The sequence below is a fragment of the Dipteris shenzhenensis genome, chromosome 22 (genome assembly GCF_047967505.1).
Source record: "Dipteris shenzhenensis isolate YYH24624 ecotype China chromosome 22, Dip_SZ_1.0, whole genome shotgun sequence".
NCBI classification, from domain to species: domain Eukaryota; kingdom Viridiplantae; phylum Streptophyta; class Polypodiopsida; order Gleicheniales; family Dipteridaceae; genus Dipteris; species Dipteris shenzhenensis.
Window position 1 is genome coordinate 33,503,003 of NC_141617.1, and position 18,020 is coordinate 33,521,022.

Here is an 18,020-nt window from a genome sequence, read left to right on the forward strand (position 1 = left end):
TGATTTTATTTAGTGCTTGGTAATCTATGCATAAACGCATAGTACCATCTTTTTTCTTTACCAGTAAAACTGGTGCAGACCAAGGTGAACTACTTGTTTGGATTTGGCCCTTTTTAAGATATTCTGTTAACTGTCTTTCAACCTCATGTTCCTCCATTTGACTAAGCCTTTATGGGGGTTTACAAACTAGGGTAGATCCAGGAATTAAATCTATTTTATGATCTACTTCTCTCTCAGGAGGTAAACCATCAGGTAAATCAGATGAAAAAACATCTTTAAATTCAAACATTAAATCCTTTAAAGAAGATTTATGTGAAGATAGTGGGAGAGAAGGAAGGAGTCTCACTTGCGGCTTTCTCACATACACAATGGGGGAATACACACAAAGGTGGAGGCTGAAAACAGTTTTCCTCTTCTTAGTTGTGAAAGCCAAAAGAACTCTAGTACAAGGAAATAGAAGAACCCTATATGTGGGTCTCAAACCAAACTCAGCTAACTAAGGTGGCATACTAACTGAGCCACGAACTAGAGTACATAAGGATAGCTGTCATCCAGCTATTATTCATGGGCGGTGTACCAATCGCATCTGTAGCTAACAAGTCGATGACATAAATGCACAACGGTCACCCTGGCATATCACGAGTGGAGCTCGATATCTCAACACTCCCCCTCGAGCTCAATCCCAATTCTTGCACACCAAGTAGGTCTCTGAACTTGCGCAGCTTCTCTGCACCCAATGCCTTCGTGAATATGTCAGCTACCTAATCCTCTATGCTGACATAAACTAGATCAATAAGACCTAGTAAAACCTTCTCCCGCACATAGTGATAATGTAACTCAATGTGCTTTGTTCTAGCATGATAGACTGGGTTATTTGCCAAGTGTATACTGCTCATGTTGTCACAATAAATGACAACTGGCCCATTTGTAGACTGATGCATATCATAAAGTAGCTTATGCAACCAAGCTACCTCACATGGAACCATTGTTGCACCCCTATACTCAACCTCTGTGCTTGGCAAGGCAACTGTAGGCTGTTTCTTGTTGCTCCAAGTGACTGCAGCACTCCCAAAAGAGAACACATATCCACTGGTAGATTGTCTATCTGAAATACTACCAGCCCAATCAGCATCAGTGTATCCATGCAATTGTATCTGAACCCCAGCCTCATAAAATAGTCCATACTGCAATGTGGACTTCACATACCTGAGTATGCATCTAGCTGCATCCAAATGCGGTTTCCTTGGAGCCTGCATAAACTGACTTACCAATCCAACAGCATAGCTCAAATCTGGCCTGGTAATAGTCATATAAATCAAACTTCCTACTATGCACCTGTACATAGTAGGGTCTTCCAGAAGCTCACCTGCATCTGTGCTCAGCTTCACATTCTGCTCCAAAGGAACTGAAATAGGCTTACAGCCTATCATCCCATATTTGGACAACATGTCCAATCCATATTGCCTCTGCAAGAGCCATATCCCACTTGGTGATCTAATCACCTCAATGCCCAAGAAATAATGCAGCTCTCCCAAATCCTTCATCTCAAACTTCTGCTTCAATAGCATTTTCACATGAAGGATATCTTCATCACTATTACCAGTGATGATCAAATCATCAATATAAATGACAAGCAGCATAATACCTTTCTCTATTTTTCTCACATAAAGTGAGAAATCTGCCTTGGAAATCTAAAAGCCAATAGTGACAAGATACTGTCCTATCTTATCAGACCATGCTCTAGGTGCTTGCTTCAAGCCATACAAGGCTTTCTTCAACCTGCAAACAAACTCAGGATGAACAGCATGAACATAACTTGGTGGCTACTCCATAAAGACCTCTTCTTACAAATCACCATGCAAGAAGGCATTCTTTACATCCATTTGATGTAAAGACCATCCCTTTGATGCAGCCATAGCAATGACAGCTCTTACGGTTGCCATCCTTGCAACCGGACTAAATGTTTCTTCATAATCAATGCCATATGTATATGCATACCCCTTGACAACTAATCTTGCCTTGTATCTGTTCACAGAACCATCTGCATTGTGCTTCACCTTATAAACCCACTTACAGCCAATTGCATTCTTGTCTTTAGGCAAAGGCACTAATTCCCATGTAGCATTTGCTTCCAAGGCATCCATTTCTTCATCCATGGCTTTCTCCCATTTTTCTTTTCCCATGGCTTGCTCAAAAGAAGTGGGTTCTGGTTCCTATATCACTTTGACCATATAGGCATAGTGAGTGGCTGTAAATCCATCATATTTCAGCCTATGCACAGGATACCTAGCTCTAGTAGACCTGCGCAAAGTAGGCTCACTTCCAGGTGCTGTCAAAACATCCCTGGTCTTCCTTACTCCAGGTGTAACAACAGAAGGAATACCCAACTCATCATCAATGCTCTATTTTGAGCCACTGGATTCACCATCCACATAAGAGTGACCTGCATTCACATCAAACATGGTCTAATCTACCTTCTCTTTTCCTTTTCGTGATACTTGCATACCACTATCTGCATTGCTTTGAGGAGATTCTCCTGGTCTCAATCTGCATGTCCATGGCAAAGTATGTGAACCACTGCTAGAGGACACTACAGGTCCACTAATATTTTGTGATTGCTGCTGTGAATTCTATGCAGCATTACCATTTTGTGCATCTATATCATCAATCACATTTATTCGTTTATACCAGCTGCTCATCTCACAAAGACAACATCTCTGCTCACTGTAAACTTACGAGTAGAAGGTTTATAGCATCCATACCCTTTCTGCTACAGAGAATAACCAATAAAGATGCACTTCTCAGCTTTTGGATCCAAGTTGGACCTCAACTCATCTGGCACATGAACATAGGCAATGCAACCAAAAATTTTCAAATGAGAAATATCTGGTTTCCTACCAGTATACATCTCCTCTGGCGTCATGCCATGTATTGCTGTAGTGGGAGTCCTGTTCATTATGTAAACTGCTGTAGCAACTGCTTCAGCCCAATAATAATCTGGTAGGTCTTTTTCATTTAGCATGGCCCGAGATACCTCTCCAATATGCCTGTTTTTCCTTTCTACAAGTCCATTTTGTTGTGGGGTACGACTGCATGAATATTGCTGCTTGATGCCATGCTCCTGCAGGAACCTTGCAAACTCATTTGAGAGGTACTCTCCCCCTCCATCTGACCTTAGGCATTTTATTTACAGGCCTGTTTCTTTTTCAACCATAGCTTTAAAAGCTTTGAAATTCCCAAACACTTCACTTTTCTTTTTTATAAAATACACCCAAACTTTTCTGCTGTAGTCATCAATAAAAGTGACAAAATAATGATAGCCTCCAATAGATGCAGCTTTAGTAGTCCACACATCAGAGTGGATTAATTCCAATGGCTTCTTACTCTCTTGAACATGTCTAGGAAATGGTTTCCTTGCCTGTTTTCCAAATTGACAGGCTTCACATACCTTATGCATCTCTGCAACCTTGAATTTAGGCAATCCTGCAACAATATCTTGGGCCTGCATTGATTTAAGTCGTTGTACATTAACATGACCAATGCGTTTATGCCAGATATCAATATCTGCAATTACACCGGTCCCATGTGCAAACATTGCTGCACTCAATTCAAGCATGTCTGCATCCAACGTAAACATCTTGCCCTTCTTCTTTCCTTTTGCTATCAAGCGACCATTATTTTTCATATCCTCAACAAAGCATCCATGAGGATTAAATCTGACCTGCGAGCCCTGCTCAACCATTTGACCAACAGAAACCAGGTTCTTGGTGATATTCGGGACATGAAATACATCAGACAGGTATTTCTTTTTCCCATCCTACATAGACAAAGGAATTTTACCAATCTGCACAATAGGATGTGCAGTATCATCACTAGTCTCCACAAATCCTGGTCTTTCCATTTTCCTTGCATCCTGCATCCATTCTGCATGACTTGTCATGTGGTTTGACGCACCTGAGTCAACATACCGCACATCATTGCTTTCTTCTGCACTTGTCACAGAATTGGTCATGTGCTGCACCATAAACAGATGCTCATTTATGTCATCACCCTATCTACTAGAAGATCCATAATTCCCTTGCTGCAATTCTCCATTCATGATGTCATTCTGCTTTTTATAGTAGTCTTTAGCCATATGATCCATTTTACCACAATAGTAGCATTCAACATTGCTGTTTGCATTTTGACCTCTCTGCCATCCACCACGACCTCTTTGGCTCCCCCTGCCTCTTGAGTTACCACGTCCTCCTCCATAGGATTGGTTTTCTTGAGTTTGCTGCATATTTTGATTTCTACCATGGCCTCCAGATTGGCCTGCTCTACCTCTGCCTCTACCTCTTCCAGCATTTGAGTAGAAGACAGTTTCTTTTGAAGTTCCTCCTGAAGAATATGCACCACCATTTCTCTGCTCTTCAGAAATTAGAAGAGCAAACAACTCCTCAAAATCATGAAATTTTTCACGGACAGCAATGGATGTTCAGAACTGTGCATAATCCTTTCCTAGACCATTCAAGGTCATAGAAACTAAATCATCATCTTCCACTAGTGACCCAATGGAAGCAAGTGCATCTGCAATTTTCTTCACCTTCATGTGGTAGTCATTGATGCTCATATTTTCTCTCTGCACATTGTACAACTCGTGCTTGAGCTGCATTTTCCTGGCTTGCGTATTTGTGATGTACATTTTTGCCAAAGTATCCCATGCCTCCTTTGGCGTACTTGCATCCTGAATATGCACAATCATAGAATCCGAAATACTGATAGAGAGCCAGTACATAACTTTTCTGGCTCTCTCATGACATCCTTTAAATGCCTTCATTTCCTATTGATTGGGAACATTAGGAAGAACTGGTTCTTCTTCATTTCCTGTAATGAACTCCCAATACCCTTTTCCCATAAGGAAATTCGTCATTCTAAACTTCCATGCTTGGAAGTTGTTCTTGTCAAGCTTTTCAGTGACAATCTGTGAAAGAGAATCAGACGCCATTACAGAACACTGCAAAATATTCTGTCACTGCAAAAAACACAGCTTCTGCCTCACAAGGGCAAATCTGCAAAACTGACAAAAGTGTTATTTGACCACACAGTCACTTCCTAGTGACGATTTTGCATGAACAGGCAATAAGGATGATTCTGTAACTCCCAATATCTTTGCGCACAGGCATACGATGCAATTTCTACGGCAACTTTTCACCGACCTGCAAAGCAATGGTCGCATAGCAAAAACAGGGCCTTTATCTTAGTGCTTGCGGAGAACTTTTTCCTCTAAAACGGGCCCCGAAATGGCCTCGAATCAGAAAAATAAAGTCATCCAGGGCTTTGCCTTGTCCCGCAACATATACTGCCCTCTTGCCACACCGCGAAGGCTCCCAAACTCAAAAAAGGAAAGCAACACTGGTCCTCTTACCAGGACACCGCAAACTTGGTTTGCTTTCTTGAGCTCCTTACCACGAACCAAGCTCTGATACCATGTGAAGATAGTGGGAGAGAAGGAAGGAGTCTCACTTACGGGTTTCTCACATACACAATGGGGGAATACACACAAAAGTGGAGGCTGAAAACAGTTTTCCTCTTCTTAGTTGTGAAAGCCAAAAGAACTCTAGTACAAGGAAATAGAAGAACCCTATATGTGGGTCTCAAACCAAACTCAGCTAACTAAGGTGGCATACTAACTGAGCCACGAACTAGAGTACATAAGGATAGCTGTCATCCAGCTATTATTCATGGGCGGTGTACCAACCACATCTGCAGCTAACAAGTCGGTGACATAAATGCACAATGGTCACCCTGGCATATCACGAGTGGAGCTCGATATCTCAACAATTTATACTTTTTAACATTACAAAAAAAAATATCACTTCTTTCCGATGCAGAAGACATAAAATCACCAATAAAAGTAAGTTCACAAAGATATACCTCGTATTCTTCTTGGTGTAGTAGTCGTTCCAATTCCATCGAACAAATAAGAGGAGAGTTAGGCACATCATGTTCTCCTTGAATTTGAAAGACTCTACCCTCTCTTTCAAACATAATGGAGTTATTAAGATAACTCCTCTGTAAGCTATGCCCAAGACTATACAACCATTCTCGACCAAGCACTACATCTGTTCAGTCGAGATGCATGATTTGGAAATCCAAGGCATCCTGATAGCCTTGAATATCCATCTCTACACCGTATATCATGGTGTCCCAAACTTTTTTATCACTGCCCCTGCCCTTCGCCAAAGAGACCACATATTTATGGGCACTGGAAATCTCAGGCAATTTTAATTTCTTAACTAACGAATAGTTTAAGAAATTATGTGTTGCACTATCATCGACCATCACTCTTACTCTTTGCCCCTAAATTTTTCCATGCATCTTCATTAAATCATGAGGACCAAAGGTGGGCTGCCACATTGCCGATGATAGACAGCACATGTGGGTGCTATCCTCATGATAGATCTCTACCTCAGTGTACTTTTTAGTACCATTAAGCGGTAACACTTGCACCGCATGCACTTGTTTTTGTGGAGGTCTATTTGGGGCTTTAGCTCCCGCTGGTTTATTTTTAGGACAGTTCCAAGCAGCATGGTCTTTGCCCAGACGTTTGAAGCAAAGATTTTCTTGCCTGGCCTTTTCATAATCCTCTTTCTTCAAGAGAGGATAATTTTGTGTTTGAGGTTTCTTAGGCGGTGCATGAGGAACCTCCTTCTTAAAGTGCCCCTTCTTTTTCAAATTGGAAAATTTATTGATTTTTGGAACAAAACCTGTTTGCTCCGAAGTTCCAATTCTGAATTTCCCCGTCGTATCATCATATATTTGGGCATACTTAATGGCTTCCTCAAAGGTTTTTGGAGAATTTCTTTTCACCTCAACCTTATGTCTTTGAGACCTCTCATGAAACCTCTTATCTTTTGGAATTCATCAATTCCCTTCAGCTTAAGGACTGCCTCCCTATAATTCGTTATGTACTGGACTAGAGTGTTTTTTCCCATAGTGCAATTGTCCCAAGCCTCCCACGCTCTTTCTAATTCGTTTTCCAGTACAAACTCTTTTAGGAAGGCTTGTTCAAACTCAGTCCAATATCTAGGAATTTTATCACTCTCCCTTAGGCTCATCCACCATTTATAGGCTTTATTTCCAAGGGAAAGACTTGCTTCCACGACTTGATTTTCAGGAGGTGTATTCCTGAGTCGATAAAAGTCTTGCCATTTTTGCAAGAACATATTAATCGCATCTTTCTTGCGCTCCTTTTCTTCCCCATTGAAAATTGGCGGTTTTAAGCCCTTAAGGATGTTCGAGGTTTCTCTAAGTCGAGCGGTAGACCTCTCAACTTGATTAGGAGGAATCGGTGATTTTTCAGTTATAGATACCGATTGAGAATCGGCTATCTTAGTTATAGCTTCAGTTAGGGTTTTTAATGTTTCACTGATAACCCCTAACTGTGTTTCTATATTTTGCGTTCGAGTTTCAAGTTTAGTGAATTCTGCATACGGAATTCCATAATCACCATAATCAATATCCTCCATTTCTACATTATCCTCTTGAGTTTCAGTTTGTACCTCCTCATGTATTTCCTCTCTAACTATTGCTTTTCCCTTTCTAGCCCTTTCCTCGGCCTCCTTATTCATACCATTCCTTTCTGGAGTTGTCATTTTAAAAATGTATATTTTCCAGAAAATGTAAAGCAAAGCGCTTTATATCAGAGAGAAAAATATGATGCCCACTTCCCTGGTATTTGTTCGATGGTCTTGAATTTGTCTTTGAAGCTGACGCGTCCTCTCACGCTTTTAATTCTTAATCTCTCGTCCCGATCCCGCTCTTCTTTATACTCTTTGCTTCGAACTTTTCGACCTATTCTTCAATCTTCTTCTTTGAGTTTGATGAGGTTAAGGAGATTGGAAAGAACAATGGGGTGAAAAGACTTTCAAAAGAGAGGGGGGGGCTTTAAACTTTAGGGAGGTGTATAAATACTCTAATGAGGTGGCTTTTGTCAAAGGTGGGGAACCTTAGAAAAGATGTGGCAACTATTGTAAGGGAAAAATGACGATTTGTATGTAGAGAAAGGATTTTTTTTATTTTTTATTTTGGGTCACATGACCAATTCTGATAGGTAGCTGTCAATTAATGACTTCGCTCACGCAGCGCCCTGACTTGCAAGCTGTCTGGGGATATGCAGCCGTTACTGCAGCACTGGACTCTGCCTCATCCTGAAAGCATTGTAGACTTAGAGTCTCTCAGTCCCTGGATTGATTGTGGAACAAACACAACGCCAACAACGAAAATCCCAATGCGCCACGGAATTAAAGCCAGAGACGATCGAATAGCAGCATGTAGAGAAGCGATCCCATAATACGAGGCTGTAGCAGATACATCCGTAGTTCTGCACAGTTTCACGAAGCATCACGTTGTATGTTGGCCGCTGCGCCACTGTATTCCATAAGTCTACGCTGCCCTTGAGTCCCAACTGTGTGAATAGTAGAAGGCTAGAAGCTGCACCGCTGTGTGAAGACTCTCCACGCAAAGCTTCTTATAAATGCACCTTCCAGACCCTGCTCGCCCTCCTTCGAGAGTTAGTTATATACTAGTGCTCAATCAAGCCAATGCTCATCCCCGCACAAACGATCCGCTTCTCTACGATCATGCCACAAGATCATTGGGGTCACATACTCCACAACGTTCCTAAGAGTCTCTCAAAAATGGCTATGATACCAATGTTACGTGTCCTCAAGCCTCGAGGGCTTTTGCAGCGATAATCCACCCGACCACGGATTCCTTTCTCTTGGAGCCCCCTCAACCTCCTTACTTTTTTTGGCTCCCTCTAGAATCCTCCCTCCTAGCCCAGCACTTGCCACTTGGCCTCCAACTTTGGTGCCACATGTCCCACAAGGGACTCCTCTCTTTATAGCCCTCTCTAGGACTCCTTATGCACCACCTCATAAATGCCTAGACCTAGGTGTGACCCTAGATCTAAGCCCTTTAGGCCCTATTAATGCAAGTGCTGTCAAGCCCTCTGGCTTCCCGCCTTATACCGTGGTCACATGGTATTATAGTTGACGTAACATTGAGGTCCCGATCCGTGATCACAGAAATGGACAACAAGTTCCTCTTGATATCTGGCACATAAAGAACATCAAACAACTGTTTTACAACTCCATCTTACTTGAGAGCAATCGTACCTTTTCCTTTTGCTGGACATTTTGCATCATTGCCGACTGCTACCAGGATGTCATTCCCTACCGGCTGTAGAGAGGTATACCAATCCTTCCGACTGGTCATGTGGCGCGATGCACCACTATCAATGATCCAAGGTTCATTTGCAGATACATGAACTACCTCCGTGCAAATCTCCTCAATTGCTACGAGTAGCTCTACTGGTACTGCCTGCGCGCTGTTGCTAGACTCTTTCTTTACTCCGTTCTTCTCATCTACAATCTTCTTTTAGCACTCATTCTGCTTGTGCCCTGCCTTCTTGCAATAGAAGCACTTGATCTTCTTCTTTCTCTTTTTATCATCAGAAGAAGATGGGTTACCAGAGTCCTTACGCTTACCTTTCTTTGATCTAGTCCAAAAAGTCGAATCTTCTCTAGTCCTCGTCTTTTGACGCATCTCCTCCTCTAGAAGCATCACGCTGAAATCCTCAAAGTTGAGGGGCAGATTTCTGTTCTGCGTATTCAGCGCCGTAACAAGACCGTCGTACTTTGGTGGGAGAATCCGTATGCACCTTCATGCTAGATTCTCACTGGTGATGGTGATGCCAATCGCAGTCATCTGATCGCGTAGATTCTTCACCCTGGTGATGAACTTCTCTACCGTTTCAGACTCAGACAATTTCTCGTTCACGAGTTGAGTCTCCAGATTCTGAATTCGCGTCTGATTTGTGGTCTCGTACTGAATTTTCAAGACTGTCCATGCCTCCTCCGCTGTGGTGATATGTTGAATATGACGGTATCACTTACACTGTAGACAATAGAACACAGCGCATCTGCATTTCTTCTTGTCCACATGAGAATCTCATCCGTAGTTAGTACTATCTGTTGTCCTGCATTGGTTGGATCCGGCCGGCCTCACGTCCACCCTAGTAGCAGTGTCCCAAAGCTCATATGCGCTTAGGATGGTCTTCATCTTGAACTTCCAGAGAGGATAGTTAGAGCTGTCCAACTTTTCGCTTTCGCCGAACGGTGGGATTCGCAGTCTTGTGGGCTAAGCCATCTCTCACAATCTGCTCGCAAACAGAAACACACTACCAAATCTTCTTGCTAGTCTCCAGGCTCTGATACCATGTAAGAAAATAATACAACATCTGTGCTCAACAGATAACAGGATCTCGTACACAAGAGAGAAAACCAGATAGTATGGAGAATCAAAAATTTGATTACTATAGAATTGATACAATAGATGGCGCTGCCTCCCAACCGTGTGCTCCTGTGAAAGAAGCTTCAATGGCAAGCTGCAAACAGTAGAAGACGGAGGCTGGATGCTAAGGAATCAAGGTTGCTGTAGCCAGTGATGAAATGGGCTTCATGGGCTTGCTCTTATATAGCCACCAGTCGTAGTCGGCTGGACCCAATGTGGTGACCGACCCAGTCCGCCCAAAATGGTCGACTGGGGGTCGGTCCCGAAATAGACCACTGACCACACGATAGAATCAGTGCGCAAAATAGAGCAATTGACCTACGGTTTTCATTCAGCCCACAGCCATCCAGGATCATCTAGGACTCCAAACGGGCCCCGCAACCCGAGAGTGGGCTACCCCGGGAAATGCTCCGTCTACCGTCAATGCGGTCAGTCATGGGATGCCTTCCCGCACTTGCATGTAGCCTAGTTGGCAGTGTACCAACTCTATCTGAAGCCGTCCAGCCATCAGGCCACACATGGCCCCCATTTGGTGTCCAAACCAGGACCTACCGAATAACCGAGCTACTCAAATGCCTTCTCCTCATATGGGGGGCTTACAAGTACAGTTAGCTGGTTCCCGCGTAGTTACATGAGAGTGGAGCATTGATATCTAACAAGGGGCGGGGAGTGAATGATTAGGAATAAGGTTAGGTTAGGGAGTGTAGTAAGGTTAGGGAGGGTTTTTCTTTTTAAAGAAAAAAAGGGGGAGAAAAATTAAAAGAAAAAATTAGAAAATTTTCTAGGAAAATAGGGAGAGAAAGATTAGGGGGAAATGGGGGAAATGGGGAGAGAAAAGGTAGGAAAATTTAGGAGACAAAATCAAGGATAATAGGGAGAGAGAAAAATAGGGATAATTAGGGAGATGAGAAAATAGGGACAAATAGGAAAAACTAGGGATAGGAGAATTAGGGAAATTTAGGAAGAAGGGGAAATTGGAAAATTATGAAAATTTAAGAAAAAACTAGGAAATAGTTAGGAGAAATAGGAAATAATCAGGGAAAAATAAGAAATTAGGAAAATAAAGGAAACTAGGAAAAAAAGGAGAAAATAGGTAAAATATAAAAAATTAAGAGAAAATTTAAGGAAGAAAATTAGAAAAAAGGTAGGAAATTTTATAGAGGAAATTAGGCAAAAAATAGGAAATAATTGGGGGAAAATAGGAAAAAGTAGGGAAAATTAGGACGGAGAAAATAAGGGAACTTAGGGGGAGGGATATAAGGAAAAATTTAGGGAATTAAGGAAAATTTAGCTAATGTCTAAATATCCTATAATGTTATAATGATTACAAAAGCTTTTAGTCTATATTTACACATATATTTTCATAGAATCAAAACAAAATTTGCACATGTCACATTGATGCTTCATGAGGTCATTGTATCTCCATTAATTGCATTTTATGACAACATTCGACACTGTATTCCTCTTCTAATTGTGTAAGCACATATTTTTAAAATTGATTATCTTGCACCCTAGAGTTGAAAATTACATTTTATATAAGCTTTTAGGCGTTAATAAGATAAGTGCGCACTTCCAAAATGAAAGATATAGTTAAATCAAATAGTAATTTCTACTTGCTATTAATGCAAATGGATATGAGACATGTCGATATTGAAGGTGAGTTGTTGCATCATTTGCCTAAGCTCCTTCTTCCTTTATCATTGTACACAACTAAAGAACTAAAAAACATCTCTATGTCTATTCACACATAGGCTCTTAAGGAACATCAAGAGAGCCATGCTTTCTATGGGGGTGTTCAAAGCTTGTGGGGGAGCATTTGCTAGCAAACTTTGGATGTCCCACCTCGATTGCTTTTCCTTTCCGTTAAGCATGACATTGGTCTAGTTGAAGTTGTGTTTGGTAGATTAGAAACAAGAGATACAAAACTTATGGCAACTTCTATCTCCATGCTTAATGCCACAAATGATGAAATTATATCAAAACATGTGGATCCTTGATAAGACCCTTGTACTACATGCACACCTTTGTAGTATATATAATCATGGTTGGTGTCAATTTTTATCACTAAATAATGTGCTACTTGTACGTGCATCATGCCATCATTATTATATCGAGTTAAAGTAGCTATGGTAGCTCAACAATATCACTCACCAACAAAACATGGTTTAGAAAATATTTAAATCTCACCTATACATCGATTATACATTTTGATTTCTTTACAAACAACAAAATTCATGTAGCCAAGTGGGATATTAGAATACATGTGGGGTACCAGTAGGCACTTGCATCCCAAGACCCAAGAGGATGACAATCATGATGAACCTTTATACTTTTGTCGTGCATTTTAAAATAAAAGAATGGGACCTCAAGATATAATTTTATTAAGACTTCAAGAAACACTTTGTAAAAAATCATTAAGGGCATTCTCACTATCTTTCAAAAACAAGATATATGTGCTTCATTTCATGAAAATCAAAGTATTTTAAAGTTAGAGGCCTAATGTATGGAAGTTGTCTCATAAATCGTCAATCCTCCTCCTTCTCTTCCTCATGTCTAGGACATGAATTATCAAGCCTCCTCCTTCTCCTCCTCTTATATGTGACATGAAGTGGTCATACCTTGGAAAGATTGTTTATAGTCAACATACACATGTATAAAGAATGTAATAAAAAGTTAAGTCTCTACAACAACTACTCATAATGTAATGCAAATGGTACAATAGTTGCTCAAGCTCATGAACTAGGAGTGGAGAGTCAAAATCGAAATAGTCCAAGAAATGTTACATCACTTTGCAAGTACTTGATCCAATCTTATAAGGTCAAGAAAGGTTGGACTTATCACACTCTGCATGTGGCCAAGTGGAAACTTTAGTGGCATGGAGGGTAAACGGTGTTGTTTCCCTTGTGTACTCATTATAGGAAATGACCCATTTGAGAGAGAGCAAGGAATGATGAACGAATATGGTGTTGTGCGCTGTATACGGTTGATGGTAGGGCAAGTCAGGTCATGGGGAAGGTGTGGAGGGTGGGTGCTAGGAAGCCATGGAAAGTGCAATTGGCCACGTCTAAAGCTTGAGAAAGAAAAGGACTTAAAGTAAAGAAGAGGAGGAGAGAGAGAGAAGAAAAGAGCAAAGGAAGGAAGAAGAAGAAGAAGAAGCCAAACTTGACCACCCACAAACTAAAACTTAAAATTTGTTTATACTGCAAGCTCTCTTTGCCTTTTGCCTAAAGCTTTGGCTATGGCTTTGGCTTTAGCTCTGGCTATGGCTATGGCTGCCGCCCCCTCTCCCTTCCTGCCCTCCTCCCTCCTCTGATTCGCCTCCCCTCCCACCCCCACTCCTCCCATGGCTCCCCTTGGCGTCGCCCAAGTGAAATTCGGATTCGGATCCTCCTCCCCTTCCTCCTCTTCCTCCTCCTCCTCCTCCTCCAACTCCTCCCAGTCCGTCATTGATGCCCTCCAGTTGGTTCCGACCCAAAAGCCCCGCGCTAACCGCGGCCAGATCGTGGTGCGCATCACCGCTCGACCCATCAATCCCAGCGACCTCAACACCATCAGAAACAACCGCTTCTCTCGGCTCGCGTCTGAAGGGCGGAGCGTCATCATCGGCGACGAGGGCTGCGGTATAGTGGAAGAGGTTGGAAGCCCTATAGCTCTTTTACTTTCCTCTGCGTGTGTGTGTTTGTGGGTGTTTCAGTAGCTCCATTCCTTCTTGCAAAATTCTTAGAGCTTTGATTTTTCCTGCATACTTTCTCAGAGCTTTGATCTTTTCTGCATACTTTCATTGAAGTAGATCTCTCAAACAGAGTAGCTTTCCTGCAAAGATGTCCCAGAGCAGGCTGTTATTGCATACTTTCTGCCTCCACATTCACCCAAGGAGCACAATTTTGTAGGCTGATGGTCCTCAATGGGTCCGATGCAGCACACGGGTTGATAGGAATGCTGAAATTAGGCTATGATGCAGGTAGGAGAAGGAGTGACAAAGTTCACGAAAGGGCAGAGGGTGATTCCACTGGGCATGCTGACTTATTTCAAGGATGGACAAGGCACATGGCAGGACTACTTGGTGGTGGAGGAGACCAATGCCTTTGCAGTGCCCCCCAGTGTCAGTGACGAAGTGGCAGCCCAGTTCATTGTGAACCCTTGGACAGCCATGGGCCTAATCGAGAAACTTGTTATTCCCAAGGGTGAATATTTGTTGCAAACAGCTGCAGCTTCTTCAGTAGGCAGGTGGGCTTCCTCTCCTCTCCCCCCCATTCTCTCATCTCTCTCTCTCTCTCTCTCTCTCTCACACACACACACACACACACACACACACACACACACACACACACATTTGTTAGCGCTGCTCTTAAGGTTCTTGGAAGGGGCTTGCATGCGGGCATGTGATCTTGGATAGATTTTCTTTTAGATAATCTTTACATCACAATAGGTGATTCTTTGTTTCAACAAATTATAGGAATCCCCATGGGCACTAATTGTGCCGTCTTTTTAGCAAACTTTTATCTTTTCACTTATGAATTTGAGTTTATGCAACGTCTTCTTTCTATGAATACCTGCCCTATCATTTTACATAAGCTTAGCCAAGTTAGGCGTTTTATAGATGATTTATTTATACGAGATGTTCCTAACTTTCAAGACTTTATGTACAAAGACGCTAGTGCTTTTGGAGAATGAATCTATCCTCGTGACTCTTGTGAATTGAACTGCACTTCAAGAGGGGATTCTTGTGTTTTCTTAGATCTTAGAATTTCTCAATCTACCATAGGATTAGAGGTTAAACGTGAACAACCTGAATATAGTGGTTTACACATTATAAAAATGCCTCACATTGACTCAAACATTTCTGATTTGGCAAAATATGGAGTCATTTCTTTCCAATTTCATAGATTTTCCTGCCTTTGTACAACTAAGGAGTCTTTTATCACTTATTGTAGTAATTTGATCACTTTTCTAATTACACAAGAGGTATAATCCAAGGAAAATAATGAAAAAAGTACACACAATCTTAGATATGAAGTCTTTTATCTATTGTGTATCGGCCTTAGGTATGTTTAGAATGATTGAACATAAGTTGAAAACAAAAAGCGGGGAGTTGAATAGCCCGTTTTTCTTTTAGTTTCAAAAGAGAGTTTTTTTGAGTATGCTTGTGCTTTCTAAGTTAGAAATGTATTTTTGCCTCTTTGTAGGAAACAATACATAAGTGTAAAGGACCATTTAGCTTTTTATGTTGTAAAATAAGAGAGTGAGAGTGAGAGTGAGATAGAGCGATATTCCAGTTTTTTAGAAGGTTTTGTTTCTTGACTTGTTTATTTTTGCTTAGTCACCTGCTTCCTTTCTTCTTTATTTCTTGTTTTCTTTCTCTTTTGTTTATTTGACGTATTTTAGTAAGCACTGGGTTTGCCCAAGAGACTCCGTGGGTCTTTAGAAAACTAGTATAGCTGCTTATGCTCGGGCACTGATGACGACATAAGTGTTGCTTTGCTTACTAAGTATGTCTTCCTTTTGTTTTTCATAAAAGTTTTTGTTTACCTCTTTTTTCTTCTGTTTCATATTCTCTTTTATTTTATGTGTAGATTTTTTATCTTTAGAACAACAAAAAATCTAAATTTGTATGATTGGACTTATTCTAGTCTTACAAAGGTATGCATTCGCATTTACTCCTCTTTGCACGTTCTTAATCTCCTTCCTTTTTACCCTAGGGTCTCCAATTTTATGCTCTCTCTGGGCATTTCACCCAACACACCGACAAGCCTGATGAATGATAGATATATCATTCACCTGTTTGGTAGCATTTGTGACTTTGATTGTAATTAAAATTGGCATTAAAGCATTTCCTCATTTATAATAGATGTCTTGAATGCAGGCTTGTAATACAATTAGCAAAGTACCATGGCATCAAAACCATCAATATTATAAGGAGGGAGGAATGGAGAAGAGAGTTGAAGTCTCTTGGTGCAGATGAAATCATTAACTCAAGAACAGAAGGTAAGCATATATCTACTCATCAAATGTGTAAATCTCTTCTTTTGTGGACTTATTCTAGTCTTACAAAGGTATATATAAATCTCTTCTTTTTTGGCCTTGATGTCATTGATCCACATCTCCAAGGACATTGCTTTTGGTGTTTATATAGCTCTCTCTCTCTCTCTCTCTCTCTCTCTCTCTCTCAGAATGGATGTTGACAAATATTTGCTCATGAATAGGATTGTAAAACAATAATGGAAGTCCTTTTTCTCATTTCCTTTGGCTTGAATACATGTCTCAAAGAGATGATTTTCAACATTTGCTTATTTAGGGCACGTGTTTTGTGTGGCTTCTTGCCAACCTATATTTATGGGTATTGTAGATATAAGAAATAGGGTGAAGGAAATAACTGGACGCAAGATGGCATATGCTGCTCTGGATGCCGTTGCCGGCATTAGTGTCAAGGTTACTATTTTATCTCCCTCTCAGATTTTCCACATTCTTGATTTTGTAATCTCATTTAATGTAAAATCTATAATTGTTATGATTGCCTTCCTCAGTGATGTGCTCAAAGTTTTTTTGGTGTAAGCTCTTAGGACTAGAGAGAACATGTCTTCCTTTCTCGTTACTTATCATACGTGGATCTAATGTGATCTTGGATGTCTTATTGTCCAAGGTTCTCTTGTTAGTTCTAGATACTTTTCACTCATGTTGATATCGTTTGAGAAAAGAGCCTTCTATCTGCATGTTCGGATTTCATTTTTGACTCAATGAAACTAATTTCTTTATTATGTTTATAGAAGCAATAATGACACTATTTTTGGGTGGGATTTGTATTCCTTTCGACATGCATAGTAATCGAAGTCAAATATTTAAAAGTTTAATAATTGAGTCTCTCTCTCTCTCTCTCTCTCTCTCATGCACATACAATCGAAGTTGCTTTTTAGCATGGAATGAATGTGGACATCTACATCTGTTTACTTATTTTGTTTGTCATAAAAGTGACGTGAGGCTATGTGTTACTATGAATTCAACATTCACTTTTTCTCTTGTACAGGGGGTGGCTGCTTGTGTTAGAGATGGAGGAACAGTTGTTGTGTATGGAGCTTTATCAAGTAATGATATCTCTTATAGCATTTATGATTTACGTAGGGGTGTCAAGATAGAATGGTTTTATCTTGGTGACTTTGTACCCTCCAGGGAGAGAATTGACATTGTAGCTTCAAAAACTATGAGGCTTTTTGAGTTAAAAGTACTAAGACCATATATTGGGAGAAAATTTCCACTCTCTCAATTCAAAGATGCTATTCTTGAGTCTGAAAGAGAGGGAAGAGGTGGGAAAGTTCTCCTAGTTAGTTAACGTACTTATCAATGATTTAATTTGTATTTTTTCCCCTTGATGGACCTTTTGATTGAAATGGTGAGTTTGTATTGAGGGTTAAACAAATAATCAGAATCGACCCTTAGTGCCCTTTTGAGTACCACCATGAGTTTCAGGGTATAGTAAATGAAATGGTTCCAAATGACAAAGTTGTTCATAGCTTTGAAACATATTTACTAGAAGGATGACTATATTTGTATATTTGCTCTACAGTTTCAAAAATTTGAAGTAAGAATATGCTATTCAGTGGTCGTTTTGTTTTGCTACAAGCACATAGCCATATCGCCATGCCGCGCCTATTTTTGCCCCACAAAGTTTCTGCAATGCTGCACATTTC

General features: G+C 40.8%; 1 protein-coding gene across 1 annotated transcript; it reads left to right on the forward strand.

Moving 5' to 3' along the window:
• Positions 1–13,484: 13,484 nt before the first annotated feature.
• LOC147888021 (uncharacterized) lies at positions 13,485–17,697 on the forward strand. Its single transcript, XM_087393501.1, has 5 exons — positions 13,485–13,972; positions 14,300–14,565; positions 16,202–16,323; positions 16,685–16,767; positions 17,360–17,697. Exons 1-5 carry the CDS (start codon positions 13,682–13,684, stop codon positions 17,660–17,662), a joined length of 1,065 nt encoding a protein of 354 aa, XP_087249627.1. The 5' UTR covers positions 13,485–13,681; the 3' UTR covers positions 17,663–17,697.
• The last annotated feature ends 323 nt before the right edge of the window (positions 17,698–18,020 follow it).